This window comes from Ascaphus truei, chromosome 7 (assembly GCF_040206685.1).
Source record: "Ascaphus truei isolate aAscTru1 chromosome 7, aAscTru1.hap1, whole genome shotgun sequence".
Lineage (NCBI taxonomy): Eukaryota > Metazoa > Chordata > Amphibia > Anura > Ascaphidae > Ascaphus > Ascaphus truei.
In genome coordinates, this window is record NC_134489.1 from 112,009,452 (window position 1) to 112,033,940 (window position 24,489).

Consider the following 24,489-nt stretch of genomic DNA (forward strand, 5'->3'; position numbering starts at 1 on the left):
ACATCGTGTGTTAGTGGGATTCTGGGAAGGATCCCGCCGAGCTGACGGAGATACATCGTGTGTTAGTGGGATTCTGGGAAGGATCCGGCCGAGCTGACGGAGATACATCGTGTGTTAGTGGGATTCTGGGAAGGATCTCGCCGAGCTGACGGAGATACATCATGTGTTAGTTGGATTCTGGGAAGGATCCCGCCGAGCTGACGGAGATACATCGTGTGTTAGTGGGATTCTGGGAAGGATCCCGCCGAGCTGACGGAGCTACATCGCGTGTTAGTGGGATTCTGGGAAGGATCCCGCCGAGCTGACGGAGCTAAATCGTGTGTCAGTGGGATTCTGGGTATTTCGTGTAGTTGCTGTTCTGCCAGAATAAACTCTGTTTATTCAATTACTTTGTCCTGAGCTTGGTGATCGTGACATTGACACCAGTCTGTGTGAGAGCCGTGGCTGGTGTCGGACCCTACGATATGCGTAGTAGTAATAAGACCAGCCTGTGTGTGAGCCGTGGCTTGCGTCGGACCCTATGATAGCCATAGCAGTAATGACATTTCTCCTAGAGGATGACAGTGGTCACTCCTCCCACACTCATGGGGTGGGGTCTGCTGGACGCCCGGTAGAAGCCCAAATATCGCTGACGAGTAAATGCATTTTGTGTATTTTTCTTGTGTGTAATTTCTAACAATTGTTTTTCATTTTCCTTTGGTAACCTTATTTCTTAGATTTGGAAACGAGGACCCTATCCTTTATGCGGAGGTCCCATGTTGGCCCATCTCCCTGTAGGTTCCGGCGGTTGGTACATGAATATAACATTTAGGAAACTTACATTTTATAAAGGGACTCACAATTTGAGTGCACTAGTGAAAAAAGTAAATGTAGCTTCTTACCCCTTATTGCACAGTCCCGTACCACACTCTGTCCCGCCGCCTGTAGTATCGCCTGCGAGACCCCTGCACATAACAAGACATCACGTGTGAGCAGCACAGAGGCAGGACTATGCCTTACATTCTTACCAAAGAATTTATAACAATGTTTAATCCGTTACCTCTTTGGAGAGTAAAATCCTGATTTGATGAATTAACAATAACATCGGTATTCTCTTTGGTAATATCTCCGGTTTTCACTTGGTAAGTAACCGATCCCACTCTCATTTCATGAACCCCCAGCGCCGGGGTTGTGACGGCCCCGAAGAAAACTGCAAGAAAGGGAGAATAGTGAGTGACCGATGCCGTGGGAGTGTGTGAGGCAGCGTGAACCCCAACGTCTGTTCCATGTGACCCCGACCATGTCCCGGTGTCTCAGATTGTAAGCTCTGTGGGGCAGGAACTTGTGTATACAAACTCTATGTACAGCCCTGCATACTGTGCCGCAAACAACACACATATATAATACATATAATACACGGAGCAGTTTCAGTCTCACCAAAATGTGTGTGAAGTTCTGTGAAACATCCAAGAAATAACACATTTCTCTTATAAATACAGTATTGAGCATTGCGAGTATTTGTTACTACAGTAACAATACTTTCTGACCGGTCGCATACCACTGAACAAACACATTGTAGACACCCAAATACAATAACCCTTACCGGAGCCTTTTCCTGAAGGTGCCTTATTGCTTCTCGCAGCGGAGGGATTTGCGCCGCCGCAGTTTGTCAGCTCGTTGGAAAATGCCTATAAAGTAAATAAATGATCATTTCTCTGACAAAGGCAACAAGTTGGAAGAATAAGACTCTTATCCCGCGAGGTCGGATAGTGCGTTGACTTTAATTGGGCTTTTCATGCGTTACAGAATAAGGGGGGGGGGGAGAGACTTGTTAGGATGCTGGTCTTATAAGTGGTAGATTTGGGGGTTCTCTGAGCTGAAAATAATGCAGCTCAGCCCCAGAGGACTCCCTGATCCCATGCTATAGAGACATATAAAAGGGGATCAGTTATGATTGATTGCCATTGTAACTATTAAATCACTAATTAAACCAGTGCTATTACCTGGATAGTGCCAGGATCACTAGGGTGAAGGAAGAAGTTCACTTCTTGAAGATGCTGTAATCTATTTGTGCTACTAAAGCGCAAAACTTCATTAAACATTAGTGTGGCGATCACATCCTTGGGAAATCCCAGATTCCCGGTCCCGATGGCTGGGAACGATATTGAATCCAAACGATGCTGAACGGTCATATCCAGGCAGGTTGTTACAATCCTTCCGATAGCCTGAGACAGAAAGATACCCGTGTGAGTTCCGCTTCTGTGATATGTACAATGTGACAGGGGAGTTTCCCGGGCCGATCGCTACCCAAGGAAAGCAAGTCTCGCTACGGAGCCCAGCAGGGAGCTGGCTCATCGCTTCAGCTTGAGGAAGTTGACTGTTAATATGTAATATTGCTGAAATGAACATACTGTAGGAAGGGATGACATGTGGATGAGAGGGACTGGGGGGGTTTCTGGAGATGAGGGTGCTGGTGGTGTGCAGAATCTATTTCGTCTCCACTTTGTCTGTCTTTGTCTTCACAAGTCTGTGTCTTGTGTCTCATGCTGTGTCCCTGCAATCATTCGTGTTCATTTGTGCGCTACGAGAACTCACAAATAGAGCAACATGTATCCATGTGTTACTGTGGTTTCTCTAAATCTGGGGGCATCCTGGAGAAGCTAAAAGGTGCAATTTATTTTATTCCTCCTTAGAAATATGGAAGTCAAATTGTCACAGCCACAATGCTATTTTTTATACAAAATGTCTGGCGGCCTCTCTAACAGAAATCATTCTATAAAGTAAGTCCCTCCTACAGCGCTACTCCCGGCTCAGGCCACCGGGCAACACACAGGACTATGGAAATGATAGTCCAGATGAACGTTTCCATTTGATCTGATCACAGGTGACTGGTGTCTTAAGGAACTGCACACAAAAAATATATATATAGAGATAGATAGATAGATAGATAGATAGATAGATAGATAGATAGATAGATAGATAGATAGAATGTTACCGCTCCGAGGACTGGTAAGCAAGAGATAGCACTCAAAGTTGAAATACCAAAGTGTATTAGTGATAGCAAAAATACATCCAGAAACCCAACGTTTCGGTCCTACAGAATGGGCCCTTCCTCAGGGGGATACAAAGGGAGAATGACACAGATCACCACATATATATATATATATATATATATATATATATATATATATACATCAAACACTGAAAGTCAATTAACCAATCACCATCACCCAATTAAAAGTAACAGAGAAAACCTGCAGCTCTGACGTCATGTGCTGTGTAGGCTTACATCAGATACCTCCCTGTTGCTTACATCACTGATCACCCAGCTGTGTATTGCGTCCATAGCAACCCCTCTGTAAGTAACAGCGTGGCGGGAGAAACTGCTTGTGGCCATCTGCGCATACTAGTATATTCCAACTGTGAGTGCTGTCACTTGCTTACCAGTTCTCGGAGCGGTAACGTATGACGACATTATCTATATGGGACGTGCACCTGGCTTACCAGCACCTATTGGAGTGCCAACTGCTTTATCTGACTATATATTTTATAGAGATATATAGATCTAGATCTATAGAGATATCTAGATCTATATCTAAATATATATAGATATATAGATCTAAATATAGATAAATATATATAGTTGAAAAAGAGATATATCTATCTATATATATCAACTGTAAATATTCCTGTATATTCATTTTCATATCTTAGACAGGTCTGCCCAGACATGTTTCAACCTTGATGGGTATCATCAGTGTGAGGTTGCAGACCTGTCTAAGACATGCAAATGAATATACAGGAATATTTACAGTTGCTATATGCTATACTGTGGAGGGTTTTTGTCACTTTTTTTTACCCACCATAACCTTAATAGTCGTGGTGATTACCTACTCTTTAATCTCAAATGAGCAAATGTCAGAAACCAACCTCACACTGATGATACCAATCAAGGTTGAAACATGTCTGTGAGTGGGTTAACTGACTTTGCATCTCCCAAGTCCTTGCTTAAAAGCTGTGTTTAAAGCAGCATGCATTGGCTAAGGGTTGTTCATGTAATGTGAGCTTGAGATAAAAGGTGGCACTGTGTGCTCATTTGCATGTCATTTCCCAGAATCCCTTGCTGCAGTGGAAGTGCTGTGTGATAATGGTGAAAGACAGGGTTGCAGACCTGTCTAAGACATGCAAATGAATATACAGGAATATTTACAGTTGCTATATGCTATACTGTGGAGGGTTTTTGTCACTTTTTTTACCCACCATAACCTTAATAAATGTGGTGATTATCTATCTATCTATCTATATAGATAGATCGATAGATCGATCGATCGATTGATCTATCTATCTTATCTATGTATGTATGTATGTATGTATGTATGTATGTATGTATGTATGTATGTATGTATATATATATATATATATATATATATATATATATATATATACAGTATGTATGTATGTATGTATATATGTATGTATATATGTATGTATATATGTATGTATGTATATATGTATGTATATATGTATGTATGTATATATGTATATATGTATGTATATATGTATGTGTATGTAGAAAGCCTCTCCCCCTGCCCCACCAGGCAACTGTTAGATCAAGCTGAATACTACCTGTACAAATGGTGATAACCTGCGCTCCCCACAAGCTTCTCCCCACCATCCACGACAGGAGAAACTGGATCTTCTCCCAAGAGGGTTGAGCAGCGAACGTTCGCCATTTTTATTTTTATTGTTTATGAGCACTTTGTTTATTGATATTAATCACTATATATTTATTTTATTTATTTATTTAATACACCTTTATTAGAAGCGCCTCACATTTTTTGTTTTACAACTGTTACATATGCCTATTATCTCTTAGGCTGCGCTTATAGTGTCGGCGACGTCGCCTGAAAACAAAAGCATTGGCGCCGTTGCGAGCGCTTATAGTAAGCGCGATGCGACAGTAGCGACCAAAAATTTGGAAGCCGGGGAAATTTGATTTTTCAGAGGCTGTCGCAACATGTAACAGCTCCTGAACCAATCACTGCCCAGGTCGCTAGCGACATCGCCGAAAGTTAAATGATAACTTTCGTGGGTGGCGCTGGCGACGTCACGCCGTGGGCACTATAAGCGCGGCCTTACTGTGCATGGAATGTCTTGTATATAATGTATAGCCCTGCTCACTTAATGTAACCATGTATCTGTCATAACTCTGTGCCCAGGACGTACGTGAGAACGAGAGGTAACTCTCACTGTATTACTGCCTGTAACACACGTTATAACTCTGTGCCCAGGACATGTGTGAGAACGAGAGGTAACTCTCACTGTATTACTGCCTGTAACATATGTTATAACTCTGTGCCCAGGACATGCGTGAGAACGAGAGGTAACTCTCACTGTATCACTTCCTGTAACACGTTATAACTCTGTGCCCAGGACATGCGTGAGAACGAGAGGTAACTCTCACTGTATTACTGCCTGTAACACGTTATAACTCTGTGCCCAGGACACGCGTGAGAACGAGAGGTAACTCTCACTGTATTACTGCCTGTAACACATGTTATAACTCTGTGCCCAGGACATGCGTGGGAGCGAGAGGTAACTCTCACTGTATTACTGCCTGTAACACACGTTATAACTCTGTGCCCAGGACATGCGTGAGAACGAGAGGTAACTCTCACTGTATTACTGCCTGTAACACATGTTATAACTCTGTGCCCAGGACGTACGTGAGAACGAGAGGTAACTCTCACTGTATTACTGCCTGTAACACGTTATAACTCTGTGCCCAGGACATGCGTGAGAACGAGAGGTAACTCTCACTGTATTACTTTCTGTAACACGTTATAACTCTGTGCCCAGGACATGCGTGAGAACGAGAGGTAACTCTCACTGTATTACTGCCTGTAACACGTTATAACTCTGTGCCCGGGACATGCGTGAGAACGAGAGGTAACTCTCACTGTATTACTGCCTGTAACACATGTTATAACTCTGTGCCCAGGACATGCGTGAGAACGAGAGGTAACTCTCACTGTATTACTTCCTGTAACACACGTTATAACTCTGTGCCCAGGACATGCGTGAGAACGAGAGGTAACTCTCACTGTATTACTGCCTGTAACACGTTATAACTCTGTGCCCAGGACATGCGTGAGAACGAGAGGTAACTCTCACTGTATTACTGCCTGTAACACACGTTATAACTCTGTGCCCAGGACATGCGTGAGAACGGGAGGTAACTCTCACTGTATTACTGCCTGTAACACGTTATAACTCTGTGCCCAGGACATGCGTGAGAACGAGAGGTAACTCTCACTGTATTACTGCCTGTAACACACGTTATATCTCTGTGCCCAGGACATGCGTGAGAACGAGAGGTAACTCTCACTGTATTACTGCCTGTAACACACGTTATAACTCTGTGCCCAGGACATGCGTGAGAACGAGAGGTAACTCTCACTGTATTACTTCCTGTAACACGTTATAACTCTGTGCCCAGGACATGCGTGAGAACGAAAGGTAACTCTCACTGTATTACTGCCTGTAACACATGTTATAACTCTGTGCCCAGGACATGCGTGAGAACGAGAGGTAACTCTCACTGTATTACTGCCTGTAACACATGTTATAACTCTGTGCCCAGGACATGCGTGAGAACGAGAGGTAACTCTCACTGTATTACTCCCTGTAACACGTTATAACTCTGTGCCCAGGACATGCGTGAGAGCGAGCGGTAACTCTCACTGTATTACTCCCTGTAACACGTTATAACTCTGTGCCCAGGACATGCGTGAGAACGAGAGGTAACTCTCACTGTATTACTGCCTGTAACACGTTATAACTCTGTTCCCAGGACATGCGTGAGAACGAGGTAACTATCACTGTATTACTCCCTGTAACATGTTATAACTCTGTGCCCAGGACATGCGTGAGAACGAGGTAACTCTCACTGTATTACTGCCTGTAACACGTTATAACTCTGTGCCCAGGACATGCGTGAGAGCGAGCGGTAACTCTCACTGTATTACTGCCTGTAACACGTTATAACTCTGTGCCCAGGACATGCGTGAGAACGAGAGGTAACTCTCACTGTATTACTGCCTGTAACACGTTATAACTCTGTGCCCAGGACATGCATGAGAACGAGAGGTAACTCTCACTGTATTACTTCCTGTAACACACGTTATAACTCTGTGCCCAGGACATGCGTGAGAACGAGAGGTAACTCTCACTGTATTACTGCCTGTAACACGTTATAACTCTGTGCCCAGGACATGCGTGAGAACGAGAGGTAACTCTCACTGTATTACTCCCTGTAACACGTTATAACTCTGTGCCCAGGACATGCGTGAGAGCGAGCGGTAACTCTCACTGTATTACTCCCTGTAACACGTTATAACTCTGTGCCCAGGACATGCGTGAGAACGAGAGGTAACTCTCACTGTATTACTGCCTGTAACACGTTATAACTCTGTGCCCAGGACATGCGTGAGAACGAGGTAACTATCACTGTATTACTCCCTGTAACATGTTATAACTCTGTGCCCAGGACATGCGTGAGAACGAGGTAACTCTCACTGTATTACTGCCTGTAACACGTTATAACTCTGTGCCCAGGACATGCGTGAGAGCGAGCGGTAACTCTCACTGTATTACTGCCTGTAACACGTTATAACTCTGTGCCCAGGACATGCGTGAGAACGAGAGGTAACTCTCACTGTATTACTGCCTGTAACACGTTATAACTCTGTGCCCAGGACATGCATGAGAACGAGAGGTAACTCTCACTGTATTACTTCCTGTAACACACGTTATAACTCTGTGCCCAGGACATGCGTGAGAACGAGAGGTAACTCTCACTGTATTACTGCCTGTAACACGTTATAACTCTGTGCCCAGGACATGCGTGAGAACGAGAGGTAACTCTCACTGTATTACTGCCTGTAACACAAGTTATAACTCTGTGCCCAGGACATGCGTGAGAACTAGAGGTAACTCTCACTGTATTACTGCCTGTAACACATGTTATAACTCTGTGCCCAGGACATGCGTGAGAACGAGAGGTAACTCTCACTGTATTACTTCCGTGTAACACGTTATAACTCTGTGCCCAGGACATGCGTGAGAACGAGAGGTAACTCTCACTGTATTACTTCCGGGTAACACGTTATAACTCTGTGCCCAGGACATGCGTGAGAACGAGAGGTAACTCTCACTGTATTACTGCCTGTAACACATGTTATAACTCTGTGCCCAGGACATGCGTGAGAACGAGAGGTAACTCTCACTGTATTACTTCCTATAACACATTATAACTCTGTGCCCAGGACATGCGTGAGAACAAGAGGTAACTCTCACTGTATTACTGCCTGTAACACACGTTATAACTCTGTGCCCAGGACATGCGTGAGAACGAGAGGTAACTCTCACTGTATTACTGCCTGTAACACATGTTATAACTCTGTGCCCAGGACATGCGTGAGAACGAGAGGTAACTCTCACTGTATTACTGCCTGTAACACATGTTATAACTCTGTGCCCAGGACATGCGTGAGAACGAGAGGTAACTCTCACTGTATTACTGCCTGTAACACACGTTATAACTCTGTGCCCAGGACATGCGTGAGAACGAGAGGTAACTCTCACTGTATTACTGCCTATAACACATTTTATAAATGGATGTTACCTTCTCAGAAGACCCTCTTCCCTTGTCCCAATGCGGGGTCACAACATGGAGAACCAGCTCACAGTTGAGGTTACAGCCGTCAGTTTCAAACACACAACCTTCTTCCACTTGTGCTCCTTGGCTTGCAGTGTCCAGCAGTCGCTGTAATTCGGGGCCAGCTCGATTGAACAGCGCTTTGGAGGCTCCTCCCCTATCGAGGTCCAGTTCCCGCCCCACGCTGTTCACAATAACACCTGTCTGAAGACACGAGGACCGTTATTGCAGATCATTAAACCGCTGGCGGCACCCAATGCAACCACAGAATGTGGCAAAGTACTGACACAGTTATGGAAATACATGAATTAAAACCCAGAATAAGGTGAGTGAGGCGTCCTTACTTACTTCTCTGGGGTCCCAAGGGAGCGCAGGGAGGGGAAACAGGCGGGAATTTACTAGGGACCATTCATTAAATGGCAATAAAAGGGGAAGAAAGCGCTGAAGATGCCATCCTGTGAACCCTGGCAGAAAACTGCCTTTGTAAACAATTTACCAATCTCTTTGGCTTAATTACACAAATCTAACCATGCCAGAAGCAAAGATTTGGTTGTTTTTCTTTGTTGGAAATTAATTACAGTTTGCATTTCTGAGAGGCCTGTGAATGAGTAGGGGGGGTGGGGAGAGGGGGGTATTTACCCTTATCCCAGCCTGTCTTTATTAGAGATAGTTAAACTAAAAGCGTTCTGCCTGTGCAGTGTATCACACACAAGGGATCAGCCACTAGAAATCCAACCCCACGGAGGTCTCTGCTCACCATGTTTGCAAACTAACGTAACAAATAATTTAACAATGCTTATAGGTGCCAGATTGTGGTAATAAAAATGCATCAATTAGACATATTCATGCCTTTAACATGTCTCGTCACTGCCGTTAGTACACTTTGATCCGCAGCGGGACTTCCTTTAACGGAAGACTTCAACTGGATAGTCCCGGTTACACTTTCTGCCAGAATATACTCGTACGGTCCAGGGGGAGCATACTCAGTGTGCATGTGCGATATGCCCCCCCTGGACTGGATGAATATATTCTGATGCCTCGGAACCAGTGCAGACGAGACCCACCAGAGGGTTTGATCTGGGAGTCTAGACTTTACATTAATATATTTACTACTTTACACACGTGGTGTTGTTTTATTTGCACGATTAGTGTTTATTATAGATAATTATATATATATTAGCAATCACTTATTGACACTCATCACACCAGACAGCTCCTCCCCTCCTCATTGGCTCCCTCCTCCTCCTCCCCTCCTCATTGGCTCCCTCCTCCTCCTCCCCTCCTCATTGGCTCCCTCCTCCTCCCCTCCTCCTCATTGGCTCCCTCATCCTCCTCTCCTCCTCATTGGCTCCCTCCTCTTCCCCTCCTCCTCATTGGCTCCCTCCTCTTCCCCTCCTCCTCATTGGCTCCCTCCTCCTCCCCCCCTCCTTATTGGCTCCCTCCTCCTCATTGGCTCCCTCCTCCTCCCCTCCTCGTTGGCTCCCTCCTCCTCTCCTCATTGGCTCCCTCCTCCTCCCCTCCTCCTCATTGGCTCCCTCCTCCTCCTCCCCTCCTCATTGGCTCCCTCCTCCTCCCCTCCTCGTTGGCTCCCTCCTCCTCTCCTCCTCATTGGCTCCCTCCTCCTCCCCTCCTTGTTGGCTCCCTCCTCCTCTCCTCATTGGCTCCCTCCTCCTCCTCCCCTCCTCATTGGCTCCCTCCTCCTCCTCCCCTCCTCATTGGCTCCCTCCTCCTCCCCTCCTCATTGGCTCCCCCCTTCCTCCTCCCCTCCTCGTTGGCTCCCTCCTCCTCTCCTCCTCATTGGCTCCCTCCTCCTCACCTCCTTGTTGGCTCCCTCCTCCTCTCCTCATTGGCTCCCTCCTCCTCCTCCCCTCCTCATTGGCTCCCTCCTCCTCCCCCCCCTCCTCATTGGCTCCCTCCTCCTCCCCTCCTCCTCATTGGCTCCCTCCTCCTCCCCTCCTCATTGGCTCCCTTCTCCTCCTCATTGGCTCCCTCCTCCTCCTCCCCTCCTCATTGGCTCCCTCCTCCTCCCCTCCTTCTCCCAGGGACTGGACCGGATGCAGCGGGACCCAGGCCTGACACTTTCTGACAGAGAGATCTCTGGTTCTTTCACTGAGGTTTGTATCACAATTAGTTAAGGAGCCCGTGGGTAAGGAAGTAACACGGACTTGGCACTTACATGTGGTGACAAAGTGTCAGCTGCAGCTGTGTGCGAGAAACTGGTTTAGTATCAAGACAGAGGGGCTATACCGGTAGCTCCGATAAGGGACGTATGGGCTGGTAACAGTGAGTTTGCATGTGCAGCTAATCAGAAAGCTCCGATAACGTTGAAATCACTGCGGCTTCTTCCCGCTCTGTATCTCCCTCGCTCCAAAAAGCCCAAACTCACATTTTTTTAAACTAACGGCAATTCTGGTAGCTCCGATATCCACATCGCGGCTGCAACTCGCAGATTCACATCTCGCCACACGAAGGGCGGCGAGATCGGATTCGCGATGTGCATATGAAGAAGAAGAAAAATGTATTGTTGCTACATCGGCCGGAAGCCGGGGGTCTCCGGAGCTGACCCACATTCATTTCTGCTCTAGAGACCCCCGGCTTCAATCCTATGTAATAAAATTAAAATTACAGGCCACCTTCATTACCTTAGTGGCTAACCGCTAAGGTAATGAAGGGGTTAAATAGCAGTGCCCGGTTTGTTGGTGGTAGAGAGGGTGGGTGCAGCTTGTAGTAGTCGCAGGGTGGTGGTAAAGCCTCCAAAAAGGGTTGCGGGAGGAGTTAACTCCTTCATTACCTTAGCGGTTACTAACGCTAAGGTAATGAAGGGGTTAACCACTGCTTCCGCTACCCACCCGGAGGCCTAAACATCCACCTCGGCCAAATACCACCTTCATAGTTGTTCAAGGATGGGTGTTTAGGCCTCCCAGGACGAATTAACTCCTCCCCCTTACCTTAGCGTTTACAAACACGGGCATGGCCTAACCACCCTCCCCGGGGGAACTAACCCTCCACCGACCCCATCTACCACAACACCACACAGGAATGGGCAAAAGTGCTATTAGCCAAGATAGTTATTAGTGCTTTTGCCCAATCAAATAAAAAATACAGTGCAATAAAAAATACATTACTATATAAAAAAAATACTGTAGCCATTTATTCCATTGAATTTCACTGTGGTTATCTATGCCTTCAATGGGACATAGCTAGCCACATTGGTAACCAATGGCCAACCTATACGCCCTCCCCCCCCTCCCCACAGTAATGGTCAAAAGGCCTATTATCCAGATCTGGATAATGGTGCATTAGCCAATTGAAAAAAAACATTAACCAGCCACGCTATGGTAAATAAGGGGTTAACCCTCCCCCTGCTACTAACCCGGGAGGCCTAACCACTCTCCAGTGGCAAATACCCCTAATACCACACATACAAATAGTGCTTTTGCCTATTAGCCAAATATGACTAATGGCGCTTTTGCCCATTTATGTTGAAATAAATACAAAATTACGCAATAAAATAAAGATGACATTTCACTAAATTAAAATAAATAGTAATCAATAAACCCAATGATTGTCTCTGTACTGAGCAGGAACCAGTCAGTAGTTTAGTTAATACTGGGTGAATGAACAGGAACCAGTCAGTAGTTTAGTTAATACTGGGTGAATGAACAGGAACCAGTCAGTAGTTTAGTTAATACTGGGTGAGTAAGCAGGAACCAGTCAGTAGTTTAGTTAATACTGGGTGAGTAAGCAGGAACCAGTCAGTAGGTTAGTTAATACTGAGTGAGGGAGCAGGAACCAGTCAGTAGGTTAGTTAATACTGGGTGAGTAAGCAGGAACCAGTCAGTAGGTTAGTTAATACTGAGTGAGGGAGCAGGAACCAGTCAGTAGGTTAGTTAATACTGGGTGAGTGAGCAGGAACCAGTCAGTAGGTTAGTTAATACTGGGTGAGTGAGCAGGAACCAGTCAGTAGGTTAGTTAATACTGGGTGAGTAAGCAGTAACCAGTCAGTAGGTTAGTTAATACTGGGTGAGTGAGCAGGAACCAGTCAGAAGGTTAGTTAATACTGGGTGAGTAAGCAGGAACCAGTCAGTAGTTTAGTTAATACTGGGTGAGTAAGCAGGAACCAGTCAGTAGGTTAGTTAATACTGAGTGAGTGAGCAGGAACCAGTCAGTAGGTTAGTTAATACTGGGTGAGTGAGCAGGAACCAGTCAGTAGGTTAGTTAATACTGGGTGAGTGAGCAGGAACCAGTCAGTAGGTTAGTTAATACTGGGTGAGTGAGCAGGAACCAGTCAGTAGGTTAGTTAATACTGGGTGAGTGAGCAGGAACCAGTCAGTAGTTTAGTTAATACTGGGTGAGTGAGCAGGAACCAGTAAGTAGTTTAGTTAATACTGGGTGAGGGAGCAGTAACCAGTCAGTAGTTTAGTTAATACTGGGTGAGTGAGCAGGAACCAGTCAGTAGGTTAGTTAATACTGAGTGAAGGAGTAGGAACCAGTCCGTAGGTTAGTTAATACTGGGTGAGTGAGCAGTAACCAGTCAGTAGGTTAGTTAATACTGGGTGAGTGAGCGGGAACCAGTCAGTAGGTTAGTTAATACTGGGTGAGTGAGCAGGAACCAGTCAGTAGGTTAGTTAATACTGGGTGAGTGAGCAGGAACCAGTCAGTAGGTTAGTTAATACTGGGTGAGGGAGCAGGAACCAGTCAGTAGGTTAGTTAATACTGGGTGAGTGAGCGGGAACCAGTCAGTAGGTTAGTTAATACTGGGTGAGTGAGCAGGAACCAGACAGTAGTTTAGTTGGACAGGTTTTGTTTTGAATTTGTGTTTGCTCAGTTAAAGGGCCGGCACCCTATTTTTCGGTTAAGGACAGAGACTCGAGACCTCGAAACACTGTGTGATCTACCGTCCCCGATTCCTTTACCACTAAAGGAAGTTTGGATTAGAGACAAGAAAGGTAGAAATGATCCCAGGCAGTGAGGCCAGGTGGGATACATCCAATAACATTTTACCATGCGAGTGCCCAAGGGGCAGCGGAACCAGAGACCGGAACCACTCATTGGGAGGGATCATGTGACCCTGGAATGGGAGGGATCATGTGACCCTGGAATGGGAGGGATCATGTGATCCTGGAATGGAAGAGACCTTCTTTTCCGGTCCTCTTCCTGTCCAATCTTCCATAGAAAAAACTAGTAAATAGAATATGATGTAGCTACTGAATCATGGGGACCAAAAGGGTTAAGGTCTTAGAGAGAAACATGCAACACCAAAAAAAAGACCAATTCAACATGTTCCTGTTACCAGGTTATGCCCAGGGACTAGCAGGAGGCACATGTGGTCTCACCACAAAGCAGAAGGAAGAGGCTGGTAACTACAGACCAGTGAGTCTGACTCTAGCATTGGGGACAATACTGGAAATACTGTTGGGATAAATAAAAACAGGTTACAGTATGAAAGCAGGAAGGATTACTGTGCGAGACAATGAAAGAACAGACTTTGGTTAAAGTATAATATGAAGGTGGAGCTGTAAATGTGGCTTATTTGGATCAGACTATTCTTCACTGGAGATTGAGTGGATAAGACAATGGTTGATGGACAGATATAGAGCTGTGGGTAATGGAGGGGGACGGGTGGTCTTGCGATGTCTTTATTATGGACATTACAGATGGATTGGAAGGTGTGGGCTGGGGGTTTTGCAAATGACGAAGTTCTGCAGCAGGGTGGCTCCAGGACGGGGAGGCAAAATGATGAAGGCCACATCTTTAGCAAGACATGAAATGAAGGTGGCAGTTTAAATACACGGTAGTGCTATGCCGGCATCATAACATTTATAAGCAAACATCATATAATGCCAGTTTGTATCCATTAGAAGAATTAAGAAGATAAATATGATATCAGGAGATAGGGGATGGAGATATGATAGAAACGTCCCAATGCTTAGAGCAGGTAGGCTCAAACTCTGTTTCAAGGACTACCAACAAGTCAGGGCTTATGAATATTCCTGCTTCAGCACAGATGGCTCAATCAAAATGCCTGAGCCACCTATGCTGAAGCAGGGATATCCTTAAAATCTTGAGGACCGAGTTTGAGCACCACTGGCTTAGAGGGTATTGATAATAAGTTTTCACAGAGATGGCAATGCTAAAATAAACGGTCCCGCTTTGAAGCTGGAGGCTCAACAGAAATATGAGCAAGTCATTCCTCATTGAAATGGACCCATCTCGCAGCCGGAGTGGCAGAGAGTGGACCCACCAGTAACAGAACAAGAAATACTTGTACAGAATATTATCCTAAATATGTAAAGGCCGTGAATCAAAGTGTTTAGGAGAACGGGCAGACTGGATCGGACAAGTGGGCTTTCCTGCCAAATCATGTGTTTTTCTGACACCACCAGAAAAGATACAAAACATAACCTGCAATTTTAAATATCGCCCCACGTGATAAAAATGATGCGATTTGAATGGTAATACGTACTTTGGCATCTTGAATATTCCCTTGGATAAGTCTGATGGTCAATCCTTCCTTGGTTGTCACCATTTCATCTGTAGCTCTTCTCCAGGTTCTCCCACTGCCCCGTGACGTCTCTCTTACGTCCCTTGTAACGCGGCCTTGTGACGTCTCTCTTACGTCCCTTGAAACGTGGCCCTGTGACTTCTTCCTTTCATCGCCTCTCATGCAGATTCCTGATCCTGGTGCTGCTTCAAAGTTCTGATTTCTGAATTCTGCTTTCAGAACCTCAGTAAAAACTTGAACGGTTTGATGATTATTGTCCACGAGATGTATCCTCTTTACACTGCTGCCACCACCCCGCTGGTTTTCCACATACTCCCTGATGCATTCTATAATATTTTCCACGCATCGTTTTAAGGGGAATCCAAAAATTCCAGAACTGACCGCTGGAATTCCAATGGAACTGTGACCATATTCTGCAGCGAGCTCCAAGCTTCTAGTTATCGCTTTCCGTAGCAACCGCTCACACTTCGGCTGTGAGCTGGAGTCCCATCTGGGCCCAACAGTGTGTATAACCTGCTTGCATGGCAGATTACCAGCATGAGTGATTACTGAATCACCAGCTGATAATGTCCCTTGTTCCCTAACAATACGATCACAGTCGGTTTGTAGTCTGGGACCTGCAGCCTGTAACAGAGCTAATGCAAGCCCCCCAATGTGCTTCAAATCTTCATTGGCTGCATTAACCACGACATCAACACAGTGACGGATCAGGTCATCTTTATAAACTGCAATGACGACTCCATCCGGAAGGTTTATTTGGCAGTGAGGTTCACCCAAGCTCATTTCACCAGCTGTGAATACATCTTCTCCGTCTTTCTGCAAATATATCAAGCAGTTATATTTATTCTTTGCTGCAGTAACATGCATTTCTTCATTGTTCATACAGAACTTTTTTGCTCCTGGTTTATTAATGCGCAGAGTATCAGAATGCAGTGAGGATAAAAGTTTTTCTATGCGGGCAGCGGCCTCCAGCACGTACAGTCTTGAGCCTTGCAGGGAAATAATGGTTTTCTGTTTAATTACAAGTTTGACGCTGTTATTTTTAATTTCCTCACAAAGTGTTTTTCTTTCCTCCATAATAAACTTTGTGACTGCCACAGATTTCACCGGAATGTCCTTCTGTATTGGAGTGTTCTTCTCCAGAAAGTCATTAAGCTGTTGGTAGGTATCTTGTGCTGGAGAGGAAAGGCCAGTTATAACCACCTGATTCTCAGCCCCTGTGGGAAATTCCTCAATCAGAACAGTGCACTTCTCTGGGTTAAATACTTCACATAAATGTGTCTTGATGCTTATCCACTCCGTCTTTTGGATAATGTTCTTTTCTGCAACAGTAATTTGCTTACAAACTATCTCACGTTTTATTTGTTCTTCGGCCTCGGACAGATCCTTCACGGAGTAACCAGTTAGTGTAACACAGTTACCTTCAATCAGAAACATTGCATTAATGTTGTGACGTATGAAGAGGAGACATGACAGCTCCTCGCTATCTGCAATCCCCAGGAATCGGATGATGTGATGATCAAGGGGAATAGTTTGTCGTTTCAGGTTTCGCTCCATATTTAGTATCTCACATTTGGCCCCGTACATTTCCTCTTTGAGCCCACAGAGCAAAACATTCTTTGCTGATACATCATAGGACATCTTCAGTTCTGGGAAGTCCTTCCGGACGTTCTTCTCCAGACCATTATTGCACAATATTTCATAGAGTGCGGGGGATAGAGGCACAGGGGTTGTTGAGCTTTGATTTTCTCTTTCCATTTTCTTAGTGATATCTTGTACCAGCTTCCTGAATGACTGCTCTATCTTGTTAACATCCTTTGAAAATCCCGCAAGGAAAACCTTCTCCTTAGCAAGATCTGGCTTAATCAAGACTCCATCATACGTTGAGCTGCCGACTTCTCCTTTGATGGCTTCCCAAACCGATCTATTCACATCGTACTCTGTGGCTTTGTACTTTGAAATAACAAATGAGAACTCTGTGCTAACCTGATCGCTCCATGTTCGGACAATCCTTGCCATGGTCCTGAGATGATTAGATACGGTCTTGGAAATGCAAAGTTTAATAACAGGGTTTGGGCAGTCTAGCTCTGGCCATGTGATCTCACAATTATAATCCGCCATCTTTCTGTTTATGTTGAGTTTTAACTGTGCATCATTCAGTATAAATTCCAATATGTACGGACTCATAGGGAACTCAAGGGGTTTGGGTATTGTTATACAAGGTCCTCTCCTCCCATATAGTGATACACCCAGTGAGACATAGTAAGGATAGACTGATATCGGCTTCTTCCCAAACACATGCTGCTTCTCCAAGACAGTCTTTATAACTATAAGAAATAGAGACGCAGATAGTTAGTTAAAAATATATAAAGGTCAATGGAAATTAAGATCCCAACTTTATAACTATTTCTCACGCCCAGACCCAGACACCCAGAAAAACTGTGGTACATGAGGCATGTTTCCTACACATGTGGTGGTCCTGCCCCATAGTTGCTGGTCTCTGAAATATAGTGAGAGCCTGGTCACAACAAATCCTAAACCCGCATCTCCCCATGGGCCCCTGGCTGCTCCTTCTGAGAATTACCAGTTACTTGAATGACACTGTATGGCAGAATTGGTTAGATTTTGTGGGTGTTCCCGGCCTGAATCCCAACACAATCCTCCTAGGAGCCCGCAGGGACCAACTACTGAAAATAGGACCTATATTGAGAAATGCCGTGGGTTCTAGCCCCAGAATAGCTCAACTCCAGGCCCCATAGCCCAAGAACCATCATCCATACCCCCCACAGACACGGCTATTTATCTGGAACTTGTTGATACTATGTGATTGTGTGACTGTAAACCGAATTGTACCCATACTGTACTGTGTATTAATAATAATAACTTTATTTCATAGAGCACATTTCTCCGAATGGGACTCAGAGCGCGTCACAATTACAGCTCGCTCCTATTGATGCACCCGCCACTTTCTCTTCTGTACCCCCCCTCCACCGATCCATTAACTCTTATATCGCCTTTTCCTAATAAACTTTAATAATATTCACGTTAAAAAAAAAAAAAAAGCACTGAAGCTGCCCTCCCAGTAAGGGAGGCTGCCCTCCCAGTAAGGGAGGCTGCCCTCCCAGTAAGGGAGGCTGCCCTCCCAGTAAGGGAAGCTGCCCTCCCAGTAAGGGAAGCTGCCCTCCCAGTTAGGGAAGCTGCCCTCCCAGTTAGGGAAGCTGCCCTCCCAGTTAGGGAAGCTGCCCTCCCAGTTAGGGAAGCAGGGAAGCTGCCCTCCCAGTAAGGGGAGCTGCTCTCCCAATAAGGAAAGCAGGGAAGCTGCCCTCCCAGTAAGGGAGGCTGCCCTCCCAGTAAGGGAAGCTGCCCTCCCAGTAAGGGAGGCTGCCCTCCCAGTAAGGGAGGCTGCCCTCCCAGTAAGGGAGGCTGCCCTCCCAGTAAGGGAAGCTGCCCTCCCAGTTAGGGAAGCTGCCCTCCCAGTTAGGGAAGCTGCCCTCCCAGTAAGGGAAGCGATGGATTGAGTACAGTCGGGTAATATTAGGCGCTTGATATAGTTGAGGTATAAGTTCTCTTAAATAATTTTTTGAAGTCTGAAACGTTTCCTTTGGGAAACACAACAGCTTTAGGGGCCTATTCACTAAACTCCGATAAGTGCCTTAACACTTGATAAGAGCACTGATAAGAGCACTTTCAAGCGATTTTGCTATTCACAAAGCTCCGATAAAAGGGCAAAATAGAATGAAAACGGCTTTTTAAGGAGCGTTAAGACTTTGCCTATAACAACCCGTTCGGCAGCTCAAAATCAGCTCAAACTCGCATTTTTTGCCAGTAACTGCTATTCTCTAAATTCCGAAATGCAAATCGCACCTTAAACACTCACGTTCTTATCTCGCCACCTAAAGTGCGGCGCGGTCAAAACGCGATTTGCAAATGACGGAGTATATTTTATTTTTACTGCATAGGATTGAATCTGGGGGTCTCTGGAGCTGACCCCCATTCATTTCAGCTCCGGAGACCCCCGGCTTCAATCCTAGGTAATAAAAATAACATTACAGCCCAGCTTCATTACTTAGCATCCAATCGCCAAGGTAATGAAGGGGTTAAATAGCAGAAACGGCTTTGTTGTTGCTAGAGTGGGTGGGTGAAGGAGGTAGTTGCCCCAGGGTGGGTGGTTAGGCTTACCGGGAGGGTTGCAGTTGGAGTTAACCCCTTCATTGCCATAGTGGTTACAACCACTAAGGTAATGAAGGGTATAATCCCTCCTGCAACCCTCCCAGTAGGCCTAACCACTCACCCTGGGGCAACTACCATCTTCACCCACCTCCTCTACCCCCAATAAACCAGGTACTTTGGTTTAACCCCTTCATTGCCTTAGCGGCTAGCCTGCAGCCACGTCACAACATGACCAGTATGCAGCCACGAAACGGCATGACCAGTATGCAGCCACGAAACGGCATGACCAGTATGCAGCCACGTCACGGCATGACCAGTATGCAGCCACGTCACGGCATGACCAGTATGCAGCCACGTCACGGCATGACCAGTATGCAGCCACGAAACGGCATGACCAGTATGCAGCCACGTCACGGCATGACCAGTATGCAGTCACATCACGGCATGACCAGTATGCAGCCGCGTCACGCCATGACCAGTATGCAGCCGCGTCACGCCATGACCAGTATGCAGCCGCGTCACGCCATGACCAGTATGCAGCCGCGTCACGCCATGACCAGTATGCAGCCGCGTCACGCCATGACCAGTATGCAGCCACGTCACGGCATGACCAGTATGCAGCCACGTCACGGCATGACCAGAATGCAGCCACGTCACGGCATGACCAGAATGCAGCTCCTAACACTACCTGCGAGTATTCTCAGTTACCTCTGCAGGAGGAAGAATGGCCACAGTGGACCCGTCCTGCACAGGAACATGGAAAAACCTGCTACTTAAAAAACTATGTATATTGTCACACTGGCTGTAGCATTGTGTATGTTTGTCTTTTGTTGTATACATTTGGCCACGCTCAGCAGCGCTCCTTTTGACACACACACACACACACACACATATATATATATATATATATATATATAGATGTGGTGGGTTCTGGTGTTAGAAGCGTGCTGGGATTGTGTGTCTGTTTTTAAAGACAAACTGATTTTTATACAGATAGCAGTGACCCACATTTAATGTATTCAGCATGCAACTGTCATTACATAACTTTGGTACCAGGGGGGACTGCCCCTTTAAATGTCAGGGAGGCCACTGCAGTGCAGTAGAGGAGCAGGAACGGTGTATTCATGAAGAACAAAGGCAGAGTCTCCAGATTGTAAGATAAATGTACAATGTTACAGTGTATCAGAGACCAGCTGGGGAACACCAGGGCAATGTGTACAGTGTATCAGAGACCAGCTGGGGAACACCAGGGCAATGTTACAGTGTATCAGAGACCAGCTGGGGAACACCAGGACAATGTTACAGTGTATCAGAGACCAGCTGGGGAACACCAGGGCAATGTTACAGTGTATCAGAGACCAGCTGGGGAACACCAGGGCAATGTTACAGTGTATCAGAGACCAGCTGGGGAACACCAGGGCAATGTTACAGTGTATCAGAGACCAGCTGGGGAACACCAGGGCAATGTTACAGTGTATCAGAGACCAGCTGGGGTACACCAGGACAATGTTACAGTGTATCAGAGACCAGCTGGGGAACACCAGGACAATGTTACAGTGTATCAGAGACCAGCTGGGGAACACCAGGACAATGTTACAGTGTATCAGAGACCAGCTGGGGAACACCAGGGCAATGTGTACAGTGTATCAGAGACCAGCTGGGGAACACCAGGGCAATGTTACAGTGTATCAGAGACCAGCTGGGGAACACCAGGGCAATGTTACAGTGTATCAGAGACCAGCTGGGGAACACCAGGGCAATGTGTACAGTGTATCAGAGACCAGCTGGGGAACACCAGGACAATGTTACAGTGTATCAGAGACCAGCTGGGGAACACCAGGGCAATGTTACAGTGTATCAGAGACCAGCTGGGGAACACCAGGGCAATGTTACAGTGTATCAGAAACCAGCTGGGGAACACCAGGACAATGTTACAGTGTATCAGAGACTAGCTGGGGAACACCAGGACAATGTTACAGTGTATCAGAAACCAGCTGGGGAACACCAGGGCAATGTTACAGTGTATCAGAAACCAGCTGGGGAACACCAGGACAATGTTACAGTGTATCAGAGACCAGATGGGGAACACCAGGACAATGTTACAGTGTATCAGAGACCAGCTGGGGAACACCAGGACAATGTTACAGTGTATCAGAAACCAGCTGGGGAACACCAGGACAATGTTTCAGTGTATCAGAGACAAGCTGGGGAACACCAGGGCAATGTGTACTGTGTATATCAGAGACCAGCTGGGGAACACCAGGGCAATGTTACAGTGTATCAGAGACCAGCTGGGGAACACCAGGACAATGTTACAGTGTATCAGAGACCATCTGGGGAACACCAGGAGAATGTTACAGTGTATCATAGACCAGCTGGGGAACACCAGGACAATGTGTACAGTGTATCAGAGACCAGCTGGGGAACACCAGGACAATGTTATAGTGTATCAGAGACCAGCTGGGGAACACCAGGACAATGTGTACAGTGTATCAGAGACCAGCTGGGGAACACCAGGGCAATGTTACAGTGTATCAGAGACCAGCTGGGGAACACCAGGGCAATGTTACAGTGTATCAGAGACCAGCTGGGGAACACCAGGGCAATGTTACAGTGTATCAGAGACCAGCTGGGGAACACCAGGGCAATGTTACAGTGTATCAGAGACCAGCTGGGGAACACCAGGGCAATGTTACAGTGTATCAGAGACCAGCTGGGGAACACCAGGGCAATGTTACAGTGTATCAGAGACCAGCTGGGGAACACCAGGGCAATGTTACAGTGTATCAGAGACCAGCTGGGGAACACCAGGGCAATGTTACAGTGTATCAGAGACCAGCTGGGGAACACCAGGGCAATGTTACAGTGTATCAGAGACCAGCTGGGGAACACCATGACAATGTGTACAGTGTATCAGAGACCAGCTGGGCAACACCAGGGCAATGTGTACAGTGTATCAGAGACCAGCTGGGGAACACCAGGGCAATGTTACAGTGTATCAGAGACCAGCTGGGGAACACCAGAACAATGTGTACAGTTTATCGGACCAGCTGGGGAACACCAGGACAATGTTACAGTGTATATCAGAGACCAGCTGGGGAACATCAGGACAATGTGTACAGTATATCAGAGACCAGCTGGGGAACCAAATGGGCAATATTACAGTGTATCAGAGACCAGATGGGGAACACCAGGACAATGTTACAGTGTATCAGTGACCAGCTGGGGAACACCAGGGCAATGTGTAGTGTACAGTATCAGAGACCAGCTGGGGAACACCAGGACAATGTTACAGTGTATCAGAGACCAGCTGGGGAACACCAGGACAATGTTACAGTGTATCAGAGACCAGCTGGGGAACCCCAGGGCAATGTTACAGTGTATCATAGACCAGCTGGGGAACACCAGGGCAATGTTACAGTGTATCAGAGACCAGCTGGGGAACACCAGGGCAATGTTACAGTGTATCAGAGACCAGCTGGGGAACACCAGGGCAATGTTACAGTGTATCAGAGACCAGCTGGGGAACACCAGGGCAATGTTACAGTGTATCAGAGACCAGCTGGGGAACACCAGGGCAATGTTACAGTGTATCAGAGACCAACTGGGGAACACCAGGACAATGTTACAGTGTATCAGAGACCAGCTGGGGAACCAAAGGGCAATGTTACAGTGTATCAGAGACCAGCTGGGGAACACCAGGACAATGTTACAGTGTATCAGAGACCAGCTGGGGAACACCAGGACAATGTTACAGTGTATCAGAGACCAGCTGGGGAACACCAGGGCAATGTTACAGTGTATCAGAGACCAGCTGGGGAACACCAGGGCAATGTTACAGTGTATCAGAGACCAGCTGGGGAACACCAGGGCAATGTTACAGTGTATCAGAGACCAGCTGGGGAACACCAGGGCAATGTTACAGTGTATCAGAGACCAGCTGGGGAACACCAGGACAATGTTACAGTGTATCAGAGACCAGCTGGGGAACCAAAGGGCAATGTTACAGTGTATCAGAGACCAGCTGGGGAACATCAGGACAATGTTACAGTGTATCAGAGACCAGCTGGGGAACACCAGGACAATGTTACAGTGTATCAGAGACCAGCTGGGGAACACCAGGGCAATGTTACAGTGTATCAGAGACCAGCTGGGGAACACCAGGACAATGTTACAGTGTATCAGAGACCAGCTGGGGAACCCCAGGGCAATGTTACAGTGTATCATAGACCAGCTGGGGAATACCAGGGCAATGTGTACAGTGTATCAGAGACCAGCTGGGGAACACCAGGGCAATGTGTACAGTGTATCAGAGACCAGCTGGGGAACACCAGGGCAATGTTAAAGTGTATCAGAGACCAGCTGGGGAACACCAGGGCAATGTTACAGTGTATCAGAGACCAGCTGGGGAACACCAGGGCAATGTTACAGTGTATCAGAGACCAGCTGGGGAACACCAGGGCAATGTTACAGTGTATCAGAGACCAGCTGGGGAACACCAGGGCAATGTTACAGTGTATCAGAGACCAGCTGGGGAACACCAGGGCAATGTTACAGTGTATCAGAGACCAGCTGGGGAACACCAGGGCAATGTTACAGTGTATCAGAGACCAGCTGGGGAACACCAGGGCAATGTTACAGTGTATCAGAGACCAGCTGGGGAACACCAGGGCAATGTTACAGTGTATCAGAGACCAGCTGGGGAACACCAGGGCAATGTTACAGTGTATCAGAGACCAGCTGGGGAACACCAGGGCAATGTTACAGTGTATCAGAGACCAGCTGGGGAACACCAGGGCAATGTTACAGTGTATCAGAGACCAGCTGGGGAACACCAGGACAATGTTACAGTGTATCAGAGACCAGCTGGGGAACACCATGACAATGTGTACAGTGTATCAGAGACCAGCTGGGGAACACCAGGGCAATGTGTACAGTGTATCAGAGACCAGCTGGGAAACACCAGGGCAATGTGTACAGTGTATCAGAGACCAGCTGGGGAACACCAGGGCAATGTTACAGTGTATCAGAGACCAGCTGGGGAACACCAGAACAATGTGTACAGTTTATCGGACCAGCTGGGGAACACCAGGACAATGTTACAGTGTATATCAGA

At 46.6% G+C, this 24,489-nt stretch overlaps 1 protein-coding gene across 3 annotated transcripts in view; it reads right to left on the bottom strand.

Moving 5' to 3' along the window:
• LOC142499885 (protein mono-ADP-ribosyltransferase PARP14-like) overlaps positions 1-24,489 on the bottom strand; it is a 93,967-nt gene that overhangs the window by 54,501 nt on the left and 14,977 nt on the right. For all 3 annotated transcript variants that reach the window (XM_075609918.1, XM_075609917.1, XM_075609916.1), the window contains exons 4-9: positions 15,165-17,530; positions 8,666-8,902; positions 1,983-2,204; positions 1,583-1,667; positions 1,040-1,189; positions 882-944 (exon numbers count right to left, since the gene is read on the bottom strand). In XM_075609918.1, the coding sequence (XP_075466033.1) occupies positions 882-944; positions 1,040-1,189; positions 1,583-1,667; positions 1,983-2,204; positions 8,666-8,902; positions 15,165-17,530 (3,123 nt within the window). The remainder of the gene's footprint in view (positions 1-881; positions 945-1,039; positions 1,190-1,582; positions 1,668-1,982; positions 2,205-8,665; positions 8,903-15,164; positions 17,531-24,489) is intronic.